Below are 18,790 nucleotides of genomic sequence, written 5' to 3'. Positions count from 1 at the left end.
CAATTAGACTGCTATTATCAGAGGCTGAAATACTATGTTATTTGCCCTGGAATTTTTATTTAGAAAAGATACAAATGCAACTGATTTGGCCAGGATTTAAAAAGGCAAAACTTATCTTGTTGCAATTTTTTTTATCATTTTAAAGTGAAAGATTACAAGAACATTTTTTTATGATTATTATGGTAATAATCTATATTCATCACAAGGACATTTGTATCACTGACATAATTTCAATTCTTTGTTATTTTTATGTTGGAGGTTTTGTTTTAAGATCAATGTTGGATGTTATGGTAATTATTTAATGCCAACTAACCACATGATAAACTGACTAATTAGAAATCAATAGATGAATCTATGAAATAACCACTGACAACCCAAAGCCCAAAACACACTGGCACTGTCAAACCCACATCCAAACGACCGTCCCATTACTTTCTATCAGCACCGGAGCATTTTAAGCCACTGCTCTATTCCCGGTGCAGCCGGCTGCAGCTGGCAAAGTGTTTACCTGAGAGAACCACTTTCAGTTACTGTTGTTGAAGTGTACAATTGATGGCATGGCAATTGAGGTGTGTCATATCATATGCATGTTATATGTCATAACACAATGCAGTGGTCTGGTGTTGGTGTTTTGGGCTTTAGCCTTGTCCCAGAAACATACAGTTATATGTAATTGTGCAAAAAACATTTCTAATAAATACATGCAGCTATATCAATCCACTCACCCCTGGCACAGATCTGCAACAAGTTCTTGCAGCACCAGGAAACTCTTGGTGTTTGGTACCCAAATTTCTTTTCACTTCCTTCCACTTTGTCAAGAGTTCAAGGTATCTAAAACAACATAATAAAGCAAAATAAACATTCATTATCAAATGATAAAATAAATATATACAATAAGTTATTCATGATGTTTTGAAATCACAATATCAAAAGATACCCATATATAGTTATATTGATCCTATAAAATATGATGCATTGCTGTGGGTAAAGTGACCCAGCAGTGTATAAAAAGAGCTAAAAGTATGTGAATTTTTTACTTTCTATAACATCAGTTAAGAATGAAGATTAATAACACAGTATGATGCTCTAGAATATCATTTTTACAAATACACTAGGAACCATTATAACTAATGTGTACATGTACTTTTCAGTGTTTTGCTGATCTTACCCCTACATCAGTAATTTTTTTTTTAAATAGACATGTACTTGCAGTGGAGTAGTTTAATTGTGTGGTGTAAATTCAGGGTTTGAATACTTACATATTTTAATTAGTAGTTAAAACAACAATAAATCCACCTTCTATTAAGATGAAATGATATCTTTCAATATATATAAAATATAGACCATATCTTTCCACACACATAAGGATTTTTTTGCATTACAAACGTTATCCTTCTCAAGCCAGAGGCTTCTTGAAGAATTCCCCAGGATCTGGTCATACTGTCCTACAAATACTGTTGGCCTGAACTTGGATTGCTTCTTGAATGAACCAGTAAAAGAGTTGTAACACCAAGTGTTTTGTGATGCCAGACTGTTATTTGCCATCTTCTCCATGACCTACAAGAATGATCACACAGAAAGGGAGAGAGAACTGTCATTTTTACAACACACTTTAAAGGTTAATTTATCACTTCTTTCGTAAACGTAGGGGAAAACTGCCATGTACTGGTATGAGTAATATTTTTTCTTGATTAACTAAACACCTAACAGACTTTAACGACTGGAACACTGTTGATCTGGCCAATAAATCAAAAACATGGGACATGGCAGCTTGCATTTGTAGCTGCTGTTGTGGTGTAACTGGTGACCGTGTTAACCAGTGACTTACTTGCTTTACGGACTTTCAGCTGATGTTAACGACTAAATCTGTCCCAACCGGTACATTTAGCCTACAGTACACCAAGAAAGCACTCTTCTGATATGAACTGGGTGAGAAAGGGTTAACAGAGCGAATTCATGGGGAAAGTTTCTGTTATTAACATCCATTTGGCTGAAAGTCACTGATTAACACGGTCGCTATTTACATCGTAACATCAGTCCGTGCAAATGCTACGGTTAATAATATTAAAAAGAATCTGCGACCAATAAACAAACACTGCATGAGCACGGAATGGCAGTAAATTAAAAGACAAACGGCACCGGGTCCTTTTCTTCTGACACACTCTCCTGTGGGAGATGGAGAGGGAAACACATGGGAGCTTCACTCATATTAGTGACATTAGCCTACAAGTAACAAACACGCCAACTGATAGCCTGCTAATGGTCCGATGGTCGACAAAACACTTCGATAAGACCCACATATTTAACAACTGAACCAGTAATGCAGCAAAGAAGCGTTACATTTTATCAGCCTTCTACCACACTGGTGTAGTTTTTAGCAAAGGGCAGAGTCAGCTCACCTGTCTGCATACACCTCAGTAAACAGGGATACCACTGCGATGACGTCATCACAACTACGTAAAATACCGTCACAAACGATCCAGATTTTAAGACGTAAGAAACTTTTTTTTTAAAAAGATTTATTTTTGGCCTTTTTGCCTTTATTTTGATAGGACAGTGGATAGAGTCGGAAACAGGAGAGAGCGGGGAGAGACATGCAGGAAATAGTGCCACGGGCCTGATTCGAACCCGGGTCGCCTGCGTATATGGCATGCGCCTTAATCACTCGACTACTGGCGCGCCAAGACGTAAGAAACTTTTAACAACCGATTTAAAACAGTAACAACATGAAAGGGGATATTTTAAATAACATGTGAAGCCCTTTACTCATCAGTTCTCTACAATCTAACACAATAATAAGTCAAAGCTCTCAGTTACTGTACACCAACTAACCAACGGTCGTTATAAACTGTCGGGACTTTAGAGGTACAGAAGTGTACTGAGAGGACATTTTCTGTCACACAGACACAAAGGTACAGAAATGTACCCTGGGTTAACATTTCAGTTAGCCAGGCTATGAGTTGGCATTTTCTTTAGCTTGCTAGCTAGTTACTATTCGACCAAGCTACGCAAAAAAAAAAAAAAAAAGAACAACAACAAAACAAAACTGAAAACCTGTAGAAAAAACTTAAAACCTACTGATAATTGTCACAAAAGTCATACCTGCTGCCATGGCCATAACTTATTCCTTTTCACTGCCTGAAGCTTAACGGCTAACTTAAGCTAATATCTAGACAATGCTAGCAAGCTCTTCAGTCACTCGGTTTATTCAGTTTAGATAAAAAATGGGCTGCATGGAACATTTAAAGAATAGCTATTTTAATTTTCATGTTAACACAATTAAGAATACAAACTCTGGTGAATAGATTGTCGTTGTCTTTTTAACAGTGCACTAGTGATTCCCACCCTTAATAATATCATTAAAAGATTCAGAGAATCTGGAGAAATCTCTGTGAGCACGGCACAAATCTGAAGGTGGTAGTTGAAGTTACCTAAAGTGTTTGTTTACTCCCCTTTGAGCCACTGTAAAGGCACTGGAACCATTTTAAAAGTATTTCCTAGGAACCCGCATCAGGACAAAACCCAAATAATACCTAACTCTTTGTTTAGGGTTCTTTTGTACCTGTGATTCAGAGGATAAAGGTTTTGTATATTTTTTGCTGTACTTGGGCTGCTCTTGGTGAGTGTCTTTAGATAAAATCTCAAGACTAACTTTGAGAGTACACCACGTTGTACCATTGTTCTGTTTTACCTGTTGTCTTGACACTCAGGTCAATACTACAGTTAAAATAAGCTTGGAAAAATAGGCAGATATCTTCTTAATAGAATAACTGGAGCCTTGTTTCTGGTGTTTATATGCTGTTGGGAAATGTTTATCTAGACCTTTCTACCAAATGTGGCTCAAGATAAGTAGATATTTGTGACCAGATGTTAGATGGATATTCCTCCTTAGATTTTAGTTTTAGGAGTGTATGTAATCCATTACACAGAGCATGAATTCCAACAAGAAGCAAGTTCCAGCAGGTACTGCTCTTAAATGACATGACTGAGGGAGACTGTTAAGGAAAGCAGAGAAAAGTTGCAAAGGAAGGTTGTGGGAGGGTCAGGTAAATGAAGGAGTGGGGCAGAAGGCTCAGATCCACTGGGCCTGACTGTACTTGCCAGCACATTTGGGGAATAGCTCTCAGATCACAGCCATATACAGACATCTCCAAGAGAGCATTTTTCCAGGCTGCACTCTGTGATTTCCTGTTAACCCCTCCCTTGCAGTCTAATAACAGATAGATGAAATCTCACTCTGTACTGAACTCCCAACTGTAGAAGCAGCAAGTAAAGACAGTCTGGGTTCAGTTGTGAGAGGGGTTTAAAAAATCATTTGCAATGTGCACAGCACTGTAATGATCATTTCCTTTGCTGAAGTTGTCTGTTGTGTCGAGAAAACCCTTTAGTAGAGTTTTTTAAAGGTTAATGACTCAAACCCCAAGACCCATTTTTGTCAAAGAGAAAGCCTCCCAAGTCATTGTTCACTTGGCAGGCTCCACCCCATCCAAAGCTAGTACCAGTGTGAGTGCTGGTGTTAAGTCCCCCTTTGATCCAGTACCAAACACTGTCCAGTCACAAAATGGCTTTGAGTGTTTTATAGTATATGTATGGTACACCCAGTTGATTGAGTTCAGCACATAGAATGAATCAGATACCAAAGCTTTAAGTAAAAGGAATGAGTGCATTGATCCATGGAGCCTTGGACCAGTAAAGGTAACACAAATCGGTTTGATACTCTTAGAAATGAGCTTATTGGTCTTTTTACTTTTACACAGGTGTTACACTAGAGGTAGGTGCTCTCCAGGTCAGTGATTCCCAACCTTGGGATCGGGACCCCCTTTGGGGTCGCGAGACCCTGAGAAGGGGTCTCCAGATTCCCTAAAAAAACTAAGAATATTTTTTAAATTACACTTTTGCCACTTTACACAAATGTAGCTAAATGTTAACCCATTTTCATCATTTTCACCCACCAATTTTAATACTTTTAGGCCAGTTAAAAACTTATATTTGCATATTTTCTTTCTGTTTTTGCCACTTCTACACTGTAAAAACAGATTTTGACTCTTAGTATTCATAACATATAATTATTAAGTTTGTTTCACTAATTTGAATGTACAATTTAATCCTGCTTATATTTTTTGACTAATTTCAAAATGTGCTGTCTCCATTTCAAATGAATTGATTTTAATTGTGTAAAAGTAACATAATAAAACTTTGTTCAAATAAGTTGGTTTGAAATGTGTTAAAATAATGTAAAAAAAATGTGTTAAACTAAAGTGATTTTAATTATGTAAAAGTAATCTTAAAAATGTGTTCAGGCTAGTTGATTTAAATGTGTACCAGGAACATAAAAAAATTGTGTTCAAATGAGAACCACATACTACCCTGTCTGAGCATGTGCAGGGAGAAACTGCCATTTTGTTCTTTCCTGGTTGGGATTTACACTTTTCCAAGGACATTTACAGCGCTGCAGTTACCCACCTGTTTGGGATTTACTGTTTTTGGTGGTGAAGCTTGTGTCAGGAAGTTAAATGAGTTTCTGTTCTAAGTATTTTTTGAACACATATAGCTGTTTTTATAAGGTTATAGCCATAGATATCAAGACGTAGCCAACACTTGGTTATTACTCAAATTATTTGAGTTATGACAAATCTGCAGTTTTCCCAGAATGCCTTTGGGCACTAAACCTGTATGCACGCAGTTTGCTGCTATCTTGGTGAGGACACCCTTGAAAGAGAGATTTTTAATCTCAATGAGGTTTTCTTCTGGTTAAATAAAGGTTAGATAAAATAATTAAACAGAATGCACCATGAGTGAAGTTGCCCTCTCAATTAAAGAGGTCCCACCTATAGGGGGCGATCTAACTGTTGTAAATGTTAATGACTATTGAATGGCAGAGTGACATTGGTGAAACTCAAGCTACTGGCTCAGTAGATCGCCAGCAGTCACTGCTGTAAATGATTGCGTAAGTTAATCCACCTTGGGTGAAATGATAACATAAAAAAACCTTTATCATTGAGTACTATTTAACATTATAAGATAAGCAGTTACCTATGATGATAAATATACCTCTAATTTGTTGAGCTAGAACTATAAATAAATTAATTTGGAATTACTTCAAAATAATAAGTTGAGTCAACTTAAAAAACATATGTGGAATTGAGGCAAATTTCTTTTGTGCAACTGCTAAAATTGATAAAATTGAGTTAATTCAACTCCATTCATTTGAGTCTGGTTAAGCTAGGTTTAGTTGGCTTTTCTTAAAAAAAATTAGCACCTTCTACACAAAATTATTAAGTTAAACTTATCTGTATTATTCATCTGTGTTTACTTAAAAATGTTAAGTTCAGTCAACACAAAAAATATATCTAGATCTAGATAAACATATTGTTTGCAATCTGTTGCCTCAGTTTTATTGATTAGTTATGGTGTATCTTTTTTTACAGTGTAAACCAATTCTTGCCACCTAAGGCTATGTTGCCACTGTTGACCCATTATTGCCACTTTTAACCCCATTTTATGACTTTTTACACCCAATTTTTTCCATTTTAGCCACATTAAGATTACAATAAGACAAGATATTCCTTTTTAGTCCCACAAGAGGAAATTCCAAATCATTCCATTTCACTAATATGCCAATTTAACAAATTTCTGCCAATATCTGCCATTTATTCTTTCTCAGTTAAAACTTTTTGCCAGTTTATATCAATTTTTCATCCCATTCCACCAAATTTCCACCCATTTGAAGCCTTTTCAGCCACTTTGTAACTCCCTTATACCGTTATTTATGACGTTTTTTGCCTTTTTTAATTTTGATCTCATTTTTGCCACTTCTAACTGGAGCCCGACCAATATAGGATTTTTGGGGCTGATGCCGATACTGATACTGGGGGCTAAAAAAAGCCGATAACTGATTTAACGGCTGATATATGAAATAAGAACATTGATGTACACTGAATATAAACTGTACATGAACACAAATTCTTATATTTATGTTATCTTTGTTTATTTCACAAAGATGCAACTTAGACGACGTTAAAACGCTGTATAATACACCGCTTTCCACATTGTTATGCAAACGACCTTTTTCTCTTATTTTCCTAAATATTAATGCAAATGACAGAATATTTTTCAAGTCATCAGCCCTTAGAGCATAATTCAAATGTTTTTTAACAAACAAACATAATAACCATTATTTTTTTAAAAATAAAAACCTCAAGATGCACTGTTCCACATTTTTAAGCACAACAGAGTTTTAAAGGATTTTTTAGGTTGTAAAGAACTGATAATGGTCATTTTTTGAATTTGCGCCATTAGGAGGTCATATCTACTGAAATGTTTCTGATTCAGAGCACAGACGGGTTCCTGCAGTTAAAGGCATAATGAGGAAGGTTTCTGACAGACAAATACATCAGATTAAGAGAGCAGATGCTAAAATACCATTACAAAGCAGCAAACAGGTATTTGAAGCTGCTGGTGACTCTGGAGTCCCACCAACCTCAAGGTGTAGGATCCTCCAGAGGCTTGCAGTCGTGTATAAACCTACTATTCAGCCCCCCCTAACCAATGCTCACAAGCAGAAACGGTTGCAGTGGGCCCAGAAATACATGAAGACTCATTTTCAAACAGTCTTGTTGACTGATGAGTGCCGTGCAACCCTGGATGGTCCAGATGGAGGAGTAGTGGATGGTTGGTGGATGGCCACCATGTCCCAACAAGGCTGTGACGTCAGCAAGGAGGGAGCGGAGTCATGTTCTGGGCCGAATTCATGAGGAGAGAGCTGGTCGGCCCCTTTAGGGTTCCTGAAGGTGTGAAAATGACCTCAGCAAAGTATCTAGAGTTTCTGACTGACCACTTTCTTCCATGGTACAAAAAGAAGAACAGTTCCTTCTGTAGCAAAATGATCTTCATGCTTGACAATGAACCATCTCATGCTGCAAAGAATACCTCTGTGTCATTTAGGGATGGGAACAATTAATTGATGATCTATTAATTGGTCGTTAAGAATTCGGTCGATCAAGGAGAATTCAGTCGATCTGATGTTGGCATTTAATAAAGAGACTAAACACGTCTTACTCTGCACTGCACAACAATATCTACCGTCATGACAATGTGAGTGGGTTTTAACAAAAGCAATGAAACATCTCACCCATCAGGGGGCGATTTAGCTTAAGGGGAGAGGGAGAGGGCAAACACAAGAAGTACTTGAGCAGCACAATGCATTATCTCAATTTGCCGAAATGCTAAATTAAGAGAGTGAAGCGAAGTGTGGTGTGGGACTATTTCAGTTTAGAGAATCATTGAGAAACACACTCATTAGTAACCAGTTTTTGTTATATAGGGAAGTCTGGCAGATAAAAAAATAACCGGTCAAAATGTCCGGCAGAAAACATGCCAATGACCAGATAAGTAAATACTGAATACTTTTAGATTATATTTTGTGTAACCTAGAAGATATGTTGCGAGAATGCGTTAATATAAACTAAAAGTAGCCTAATCTTACTACATCTACTGTCCTGCGGTGCTGGGGTTGTTTATCTCCTCAGACGGCAAGCACATGGCTAATTATGTATGCACGATGACGTAAAACCCAAGCCCTCTCTCTAAGCATGCGCAGTTCTGCTGGGGACTATATTGGAAAAGTTTGTCCACAACATTCTCGGAAAGCAGAATTTTAATCTAAGTGAGATAAAGTGAGATAAAGTTGGATTGTAGTCAACACACAACAACAGAGACCACTGGAGCTGATAACGAAGGCTCCATCTCTCCTCCTCGTACGTAGCTGGTTGTTAAGGCTCAGGATGTCCTGGATATGTAGCAGAAGTAGTCTTGGATAAGCTGTTAATAAGAGGAGGACTGGACCGGACCGGACTATCTGCTGTGGAGCTTTTGTCTTTTCAGGACTAGTCCAAATAAACCAGGATGGTTGGATTTCCAGCTTTAGCAGAGGTTACAGTTATATCGTCATGAGGACTGATATTAGCAGCTAACAGTAAGACTCATTTATTAGTTGAAATGCGGAGTTTTAACCCAGTGTCCAGTTAAGAGAGCGCTGTGTTTGAATGCTTCGTTGTTGTCAATGGAGGACAACAACTAACGGTGCTAATGTGAAGCTAACTGTTGTTGTTTATGAGTTTAACGTGGGCGTATATTGTGTAACTGACTGCGTCTGTAACCACTTACACAAAGAAAAATAAGAGAATGTGGTGTGCAGCCATTTCTAGGGTCTAATCATGTGTACATGTCTACCAGTCTGTAATAACAGGGTAATAATTACTCAGGTTTACTGTTGGCTTGGTTTCTGCTGTCTCAGTTTTGGGTCAGGTCTGAAAATAAAAATGTGTCCTCTCTCCTGTTTAGCACAGACTTGTATGTATTGATGTATCACAGAATATCAGATTTATGCGTTTTGCTGCTGTTAATGCAGCAAAATAATGTTAAAGCAAATGTCTGATAGTTGTTCTAAATGGCTGGAATTCTTGAAGACTGCTGGTCATTTTGACCAGGGACAAAAATGTCTAGCGGAAACACTGTGTTATATATGCCCATGTATGTTTGTTTTTATACATACATAAGATTAATCAGTGAATTGATTGTTAACAATAACGATGCTCAAGTTGGCAGGTTTCTTCCAAATGCCCATCCCTAGTGTCATTGGCTGCTATGGGCATGCTAAGGAAAGAAACTCATGGTGTGGCCCCCATCCTCCCCTGACCTCAACCCTGTTGAGAACCTTTGGAGCATCCTCAAAAGCTAAAGATCTATGAGGGTGGGAGGCAGTTCACATCAAAACAGCAGCTCTGGGAGGATATTCTGACATTCTGCAAAGAAATTCTAGCAGAAACTCTCCAGAAACTCACAAGTTCAATGGATGCAAGAATAGTGAAGGTGATATCAAAGAAGGGCTCCTATGTTAACATGGAACTTGGCCTGTTAAGATGTTTTTGATTGAAATAGCTTTGATTTCAGTAAATATGACCTCCTAAATGCTGCAGATTCAACAAATGACCATTTTCATTTCTTTACAACCAATAAAATCTTTCAAAACTCTGTTGTGCATAGTAATGTGGAATAGTGCATTTTGAGGTTTTTAATAAAAAAAAAAAATAGCAGTTATCATTATGAAGTTTGTTCAAAAACATTTGAATTATGCTCTAATGGCTGATGACTTGAAAAATATTCTGTCATTTGCATTAATATTTAGGTAAATAAGAGAACAATGTCATTTGCATAATAATGTGGAAAGAGGTGTAGTTTTTATTAGATAATGGTGGACATGTTTATTCTCTACTCCTGCATCTCTACTCCTCTAAGCAGTAGAGACTGGTCGACTACAACTCCCACTATAATTTGCATGTCAAACACATATGGCTTCTCACTGAAGAAAGTCGAAGTACATGATCAAAAATGGATAAAAAGATTCTTATTATTGGACGTAACGCTGTTGATTTCATCTCCAAAGATCCCAAAAAGTCACCAAAGTTCTGGGCTCGCTACAACGGCATCTTTTAGAGCTACAGAGAGAGGAGACGAACAACGAAACGGTCAGCTTTCAGAGGAAAAAAAGAGTAAGTTTCTATGACTTACGGTTCAAAAGTTATCACCGTTTTTATAAACTGTGTCACGTATTGTTGTATAGGACAACACTGTCCTCAGAGACTCTGGAAAGTCAGCCAAGTTCCGGGCACACTAGAAAATGTTCTGTAAGAGCTACGAATGCTTGGAAGACATGATTAGAAAGGCACAACGGATCTGTGCCACGTGAGCTCTAACCCATTCCTCCCACTTTTAAAATCCAATTTAACTTCTTTTTCCACCATTTTATGCCATTATTAACCCAATTTTTGCAATTTTAAACCCATTTAATTAGGGATGCGTGGTATATGTGGTAGACGGTATAAATGATATAAATTTGGCCAACGGTAGAGATTTGGACTCTACGGCCAATCGCGATAACGCTTGTTGATGATGTCATCGTATCTGCCTCAGTGTGACAGTGGCTTCAAGCACAGAGACCACGGAGCAGGAGGAGCTGGCTAAAAAAACGGTGCTACGTAGAGGTGGTCGATGGAGAGAGTGAGTTGTGACACACAGCTCAGACTGAGTCTAGTCAATAGCGCGTTTAGCTCTAGCATTACGTGTAGCCAGGTAACTAACCGAATGTCAAGGACTTTTTCTGCTGTAACTAGGCACAGTTAGCAGGCAAAAACACGTGTTTTTTCCTCTCAAAGAACTGCTTTGGCTGGTCTCAGAGCCCAGCGCTGCAGCTCTTTCTCTTACAATGGCATAAACAACCATTTAAAAGTATATTTTAACTTGTGACTTTCTTTTCTAAGTCCACAGTGAGTCAAAGATCCAGGCTGCGATGTAAAATGAGGTCAGAAAAGCTGCTGTAAACTTGCCGTATTCTCCGGTACGGCAGCCAAAGCTAAGCTAACCCAATGCTAAACACAATACTTCCGTCAAGCTCTTCAAAATAAAAGTCCGCTGCTGCTATTTTTCTGAAACGCTTTCATTGTGAACGCCTTCACTGGGAAGCATGTTCAACTCATTAGCAGTTTAACACACTCATCAGGTTAGAGATGAAATGTGAAATAAGGATTGCAGTTAGAAGTAAACCTAGAGAGACTTAAAAGAAACAAAACATGTTTTCTGTGTTCCTATACTTAGAGATAAATTGAGTATGCCATCAAAGGCTTGTTTTAAGAGGAGAGGGGGGTTAATAACATGAGAAGTGTCTTTGACTAAGGATTTTCATAAGCGAATCTGATTCATCAGATTTCGCCTTTAGTCAACTAATAGTCAGAACAGCGTTTCCGCTAGACTTTTTTGTCCCTGATCAAAATGACCGTCAGTCCTCAAGAATTCCAGCCATTTAGAACAATTACCGGACATTTGCTTTAACATTATTTTGCTGCATTAACAGCAGCAAAACGCATAAATCTGGTATTCTGTGATACATCAATACATACAAGTCTGTGCTAAACAGGAGGTGGGCACATTTTTATTTTCAGACCTGACCCAAAACTGAGACAGCAGAAACCAAGCCAACAGTAAACCTGAGTAATTATTACCCTGTTATTACAGACTGGTAGACATGTACACATGATAAGACCCTAGAAATGACTGCACACAGACATTCTCTTATTTTTCTTTGTGTAAGTGGTTTAAAGTATCAAAATGAAAGCTGCACACTTTTCCTTACAGACGCAGTCAGTTACACAATATACGCCCACGCTAAACTCATAAACAACAACAGTTAGCTTCACATTAGCACCGTTAGCCTGTTAGCACTTTGGCCACTACCATAACTTTGCAGCTTCCACCAGCCAAATACCATCCTCCAGTGACAACAACGAAGCATCCAAACATAACTCCCCAGTGCTCTGTTAACTGGACACTGCGTTAGAACTCTACATTTCAAATGAAAAATGAGTCTGTTAGCTGCTAATATCAGTCCTCATGACGATATAACTGTAACCTCTGCTAAAGCTGGAAATCCAACCATCCTGGTTTATTTGGACTAGTCCCGAAAAGACAAAAGCTCCACAGCAGATAGTCCGGTCCGGTCCAGTCCTCCTCTCATTAACAGCTTATCCAAGACTACTTCTGCTAATTAGCCAGGACATCCCAGCCTTAACAACCAGCTACGTACGAGGAAGAGAGACAGAGCCTTCATTATGAGCTCCAAGCGGTCCATGCCGTTTTGCACGATGTGATTCTGTGTTGACTACAATCCAACTTTATCTGAGGATTGGTCATAAGTAGTTTATCGAAGTCCACTACAACTCTGCTTGGCGTAGGCCTCTCTCTCTCTGCTGCATTGGTGTTTACGACGCTAAGCTATACAGTTCCCTTTGTTTCGGCCTCTTTATTACTCGCAGCGATGACTAACTCAAAATCCCTCCATACCGCTGATGATATTAAGCCTTTGGTTAACCAGGAAAACCTCACTGAGATTAAAATTCTGCTTTATGAGAAAGCTCTGGTCAAACTTTCCCTGCATAGTCTCCAGCAGTACTGAGCACGTGCAGAGAGATTTGCTTTGACGTCATCGTGCATTCATAATTAGCCATGTGCTTGCTGTCTGAGGAGGTGAACAACCCCAGCACCGCAGGACAGTAGATGCAGTAAGATTAGGCAACTTTTAGTTTATATTAACGTATTCTCGCAACATTTCTTCTAGGTTACACCAATTATAATATGCCAGTATTCAGTATTTACTTATCTGGTCATTGGCATGTTTTCTGCCGGACATTTTGACCAGTTTAGGGCTGTAACAATTCATTGACATAATGGTTTGTGTCGACTATAAAAATTTGTCGACGCAGGAATTCAAGTGTTGACGTGTCGTATTATTGTTTTTTATATTGGTAAAGTCTAGTACCGGCCGGTAAGGACTCATCTGTACTTGCAGTTCACCACAGGAAGTGGTGGGGACAGTATCGCTCCCACTGTTTACATTATTCACAGAAACTGAAAGGCACGAGGATTAATTCCAGTAGCCTACTTATAACATTGGTGCTGTAGGTTAATCAGTCGGAAAACCATCTTTGATATTTGCAAGGGTAACGGTTTTTTCAGTAACGCTATTTAGTGTGAAGTTTACTTTAGTTATCAGTTCAGTACTTTTATATTAGAGGAAAAACAAACCTTGATGATGTAGCAACTTGACATGTCATGTCAATTTGCTGAACCATTAAGTTTTCACAGGTGTGCATGCATAAGAAGGCAAGGTAAAACGGGGATCCAAAATAGTATGCCAAATAGCCACAATTAGTCAACTAACCATAAAAATAATCGTTAGATTAGTCGACATAAAAAATAATCATTTGTTGCAGCCCTAGACCAGTTATGTTTTTATCTGCCAGACTTCTGCCCTTTTTACCGGCCAATGACCGGCAAATGCCGGCTAATGGAAACTCAGGCTTAGCAGCCATGGGCAGCCCCATGTAGTCAGAATGGTATGATCTTGGTTACATAACAACATTCAACTATGAGGTTCATAGTCAAATTAGACTCCTCTGAATCAAATTGTTTTATCACTGACTATTCCGGGTCACCCCTAAATAACACTTGAATTTGGATTAAAAAGCATTATCTCTTTTTAATTTTGTAATACCATGATATAGTACCGTTATCGTCAAAGGCAAGAAAAATGCTGTGATATGATTTTTAGGCCATATCACCCAGGCCTACATTTAAATTATTTTTTTAACAAAAGGGATTTCCATTTTTATGAAGGCTACATACTGCATAAATTATTAAAAAAAAAGATCATTGTTTCTTTGAAAAGAGTTGTTATTTTTCAGGTTAAATAGAAAGTATGTACAGTGCTTAACAAATTTATTAGACCACCTGTCATATCTGTCTCAGAGACCATCCAGCATCAAGAAGTGCTTTAATGCGGACTCTTTCATTTTCAGTCAAATCTCCATGTTTTACCATTTTGAACAGGAATGAGGAATTTCAAACTGAATTCACCCAAATTTGAGCCAGCTCACTGGGCTTCTCTGAGAAGTCACAAACGAACCAAGCATAACATTCAACCAATAAAACAAATTTTTCTGTTCAGGAATGACAGTAAATAACTATAATTTGACATATTCATCAAGAAATAACAATGTGCTTTACTATTTTTCAGTTTTTTTGTAAATCAGTAAATTGTAAAATTCATGGATAACAATAATAATTCTATTTTAGCATTAAAAATATCATTTGGGTTAAAGAGCCTCTACATATTGGTGTATTAGCCATTGCAGAAACATAAAAAAAATGATTTTGGTAATTACCAATGCTGTTAATTTAGGGCAGCTGTGGCAGAAACCTTACTTTGGGTGATGGTCTAATAAATTTGTTAAGCACTGTGTGTGTAAATATATATATATATATATATATATATATATATATATACACACACACACACACACACCCACACACACACACACACAGTACATACATATTCTACTTTCAGGAAATGTTTGAACCTTTGAGTGTGTGGATAAGGATTGCTCAGGCTGAGGGAGACCTTATTAGGTATTGCTGGCAGCAGGAAGTGGGTTGTGGCTTTGGTGCAGTTGAACAGGAAGCAGCAGATTGTATCACTGGCAGGACAGATGGAGGGAGAGGGGGTAATGAGATGGATTAAGGGACCAAGTTGAGAATACATGGGGTAAATACAGAGAGGAAGGGGAATAGACAAGTATTAAAGCTACAGACAGCTATTTTTATTCCTCTGTATCATTGTTTGTCTCAACATTTAGTAACAATTATCACTTAATACAACTGATTTTTTTATATGCCACACTTATTGATCTCTTTTTATTTTCTGATTTTGTTTTTTTAAAGCTGTAGCGTCATATTATATCATTTGAAGTCTGTTTCTTAAGCGCATGCAGCAATCTCTTACTCTGTTACCTGGCTTGCATGCAGGCATTCCTGGATGTGTTGCAACTTGTGTATTCTGCTTGCATGATTCTGTGATTAAAGCTCATATGTTTCGCCACACGTTCCTTATGACGTGTTTTTAGATTGGTGATTTTATTGAGCACCAGTGTTTGCATTGCTTGCTTAAAGGAGCTCATTTTGTTTACAGTAGATATCCCGCAAAAAACACAGGCAGCGTAAAATCATAGAAATTAGAAAAAGATGTGTGAAAAATCTTTTTTTCTAGATTCAACCTTTGCGTGGCCTGCATATTAGTAAAACTAATCTCACATTAATGTGTTTTGTCTCTTCCAGTGAGTCAAGTATTTGCCAGGCTCGAGCAACTGTGATGATCTACGATGATGGGAATAAGAAGTGGCTGCCAGCAGGTGCTGGTCCCCAGGCCTTCAGCAGAGTTCAGATCTACCACAATCCTTCCACCAATGCCTTTAGGATAGTGGGACGCAAGATGCAGACAGACCAGCAGGTAGTTCTGCAAGTTCACTGTTTCCTTTGTGTCTGACACTACACTATAAAATATCAAAAACTTCCCTCTGCAAACTTTATTGCAGACAAATGTAGAAGTTACTGTACTTCATACTGGAGTGTCTACAGTGTCTATTAATATTTGACTCTTACAGTTGTATATCTCAGCAGGAGTTATCCTTACAGAATTGCAACAAAAGGTTAAAGAGAAGGATATTTGAGTAACTTTTTTAGGTCTATGTTCAAACCAGTAAAATGATAAAAAAGAATAAGATCACAGTTTCATGTGCATCCATGGCTGTTTGAATTAGTTTAGTTTCTCATTAAATATGTGGCTGGGGAGTACGTTTGGAGGTAATAATGATTAACTAAAAGCAACAGTCACAAGGACTGGGGTTTTCATCAGCTGCTGTAATGGTGACATTTACAAACATTATCAGATGAAGGTCGACACTTAATATTACGGACCGACCGCTATTGGGGTTTTTTTTATCGATACTAATAAAATGATCATGAAACTGAGAACCAGTACTTAAATCTGATGTGCATTTGCAGCAGAAATGAAACCTTTGAATTTGAATTTGCATTGATGAATAAGTGCGTAACGATGAAGGTGGGTTTTTATCTCTGAAAACTGTATGACTTGTACACACTTCCAGGTGGAGCTGGAGAGTAGAACAAGGATGAGCATGTTAGATGCTGAGCTTGCAGAGGAGATAGCGAAGGCTGGGTTCACCTGAACTCCAGACGAAATAATGAATTAACTCAAGAGAAAGACTTGGACAAAAGTGGAGCTGGATGACCCCTCTAGCAAATCTAGTGACTTTTTCTGGTGTTACTGGAGACTTTTGGAGTCTCTGACGTGAAAGCACGCATCATTGTTGCTCTGCAGGTGCTGCTGTGCGGCCCCTCCCCGTCCAACAGCACTCACAGGCATCCCGATCCTCGGGCAGCGTCCCCCTCAGCTGCAGTCATAGCAGGAGGTGCTCACGCCTCCATGTCCAGACTGAAAATTAACGGCGCTGTGAAGGCCCCATGACTGTTTTTACTATTATTTCTTTTTGGTCAATTTAAGATTGTTAATGAAGACTTTATAATAGATATATATATAAACATATTATAAGTGGTATGGTCAAAAATGTTAATGTTTCACTGGGATTTGGTGTAGGCTTTTAAGTGGACGATAAGGTCTTAAACTAAACGAAACATAAGAAAACTAACTTTCTAAAAAAATAGAACAGTCAATAGAATAATAAACTAAAAATAAACATTAAAGTAACTCTGCCAGAGTATCTCTAGAGTCATTTTTGCCTGTCCCAAGCCCAGATAAAGGAGGAGGGTTGGAACTGTGACGTTATAAAAACAAGAATCAACAGAAGCACATTCATTTGTAGTTCTACACATATTAAAGGTCTTTTAACTCACTTTTTTTCTCTCTCTCATGATGTTTTTCCTCTCTCCTGCAGCGTCCATTACAATTAAATGCATACTGCTGATTATGCAAATTAGGCGGTTACGTCATTTAGCGACCATTAACTTTTACTATATTGCAGTCAGATCCAGTACTTTTGTCACTCTTGGCCTTCCTATGTATCCATCCCCCACCCGGGAAAAAGTTCAGGCTCAGGATTTTTTTTTCACTATCAGCCATGCAGTAAATTGTAAAATTCATGGATAACAATAATTATTGTATTTTAGCATTAAAAATATCATTTGTGTTAAAGAACTTCTACATATTGGTGTATTAACCATTGCAGAAACATAAAAAATGATTTTGGTAATTACCAATGCTGTTAATTTAAAGCAGCTGTGGCAGAAACCTTACTTTGGGTGGTGGTCTGATAAACTTGTCAAGCACTGTATATCATCAGTATCCGCATCGGTACATATTTATCAGAATCGGATCGGAAAAGAAAAAAAGGGGATCGGTGCATCCCTAATCATAACCATCCATGTGAAAATCAGTACCTTTCTCTTGTTTCAACCATGTTTCTGAAAGGGCTATCACTTTAAACTTATTTCTAACTGTATGCAAAAATCATCAATCTGATCAAAGTTTGTATAGAGACCTCTGCAATTAAAATGTATTAATGAAAATTTGTTGTCCAAATCAACACTGTTATTTACAGGAGGCAGTACTGCCCCTCAACAGTAGGTGGCAGTATGACAAAGGTGGATGTTGATATGCAGAAGTGATCAAGTAAGAACTATTTATAATGTAAAATAAAAGATTCGACATTCAAGTTTCAATGTGTTACTGGCATCTTACAGTAGGGGGCACTAAACCAGAACCATGAAATTAACATTCACATGAAGCTAGTGGACTTCCTGTTGGGATTTTGGCATGGGTCCACTAGATTTTTTTGTAGGTCTGATGATGATCTATATGTACACCAAAAATCATAGGCCTAGGAAGAATGTGTATGGGGACTGAATTTTTTGTGGCAACTCCAGTCACAGTTTTGATAACTTTAGATCTCCAGGTAGTGAAGTTTATGCAAAAAAAATCTGGAGTCAATCAGATAAAAGCCCTCCGACAAGCTCATGAAATTGTGAAATGTGTGCATTGGCGAAAACTGCAAAATTTGACCTTTCAGCGTCTGTAGTCGGGTTCTTTTACATTCTAGAGGGTGGTCATAATGTTATTTTTTGTTAGTTTAATCATGATACACATGTGTACCAATTATCATGCATGTAGGTCTTACCCAGGGCACTATCTCACTTTTGGAGCCCCCTAGTGGCGATTTTGTGATAGATTTTCATGGTTATACCAGAATATGAAAATTTCCACTAGGGCTGAATTTTGGGTAAAGTCTGGTGCATTTTAGGAAATAATAATTCCTTGCATTTGAATAGGGTTCCTTGAACAGAGGTTGGTGCTTGGGCCCTAACAAGA

At 37.9% G+C, this 18,790-nt stretch overlaps 1 protein-coding gene across 3 annotated transcripts in view; it reads left to right on the top strand.

Annotated features, from left to right (window-relative positions):
• LOC121518278 (vasodilator-stimulated phosphoprotein-like) overlaps positions 1-18,790 on the top strand; it is a 76,117-nt gene that overhangs the window by 33,279 nt on the left and 24,048 nt on the right. For 2 of the 3 annotated variants that reach the window (XM_041800508.1, XM_041800502.1), the window contains exon 2: positions 15,724-15,895. In XM_041800508.1, the coding sequence (XP_041656442.1) occupies positions 15,724-15,895 (172 nt within the window). Of the gene's footprint in view, positions 1-10,430; positions 10,551-15,723; positions 15,896-18,790 lie in introns of those variants that run through there. The other variant, XM_041800518.1, reaches the window with a different exon arrangement.

The sequence above is a fragment of the Cheilinus undulatus genome, linkage group 2, assembly GCF_018320785.1.
Source record: "Cheilinus undulatus linkage group 2, ASM1832078v1, whole genome shotgun sequence".
Taxonomy (NCBI): domain Eukaryota; kingdom Metazoa; phylum Chordata; class Actinopteri; order Labriformes; family Labridae; genus Cheilinus; species Cheilinus undulatus.
This window is presented reverse-complemented; position numbering and strand designations above follow the sequence as displayed.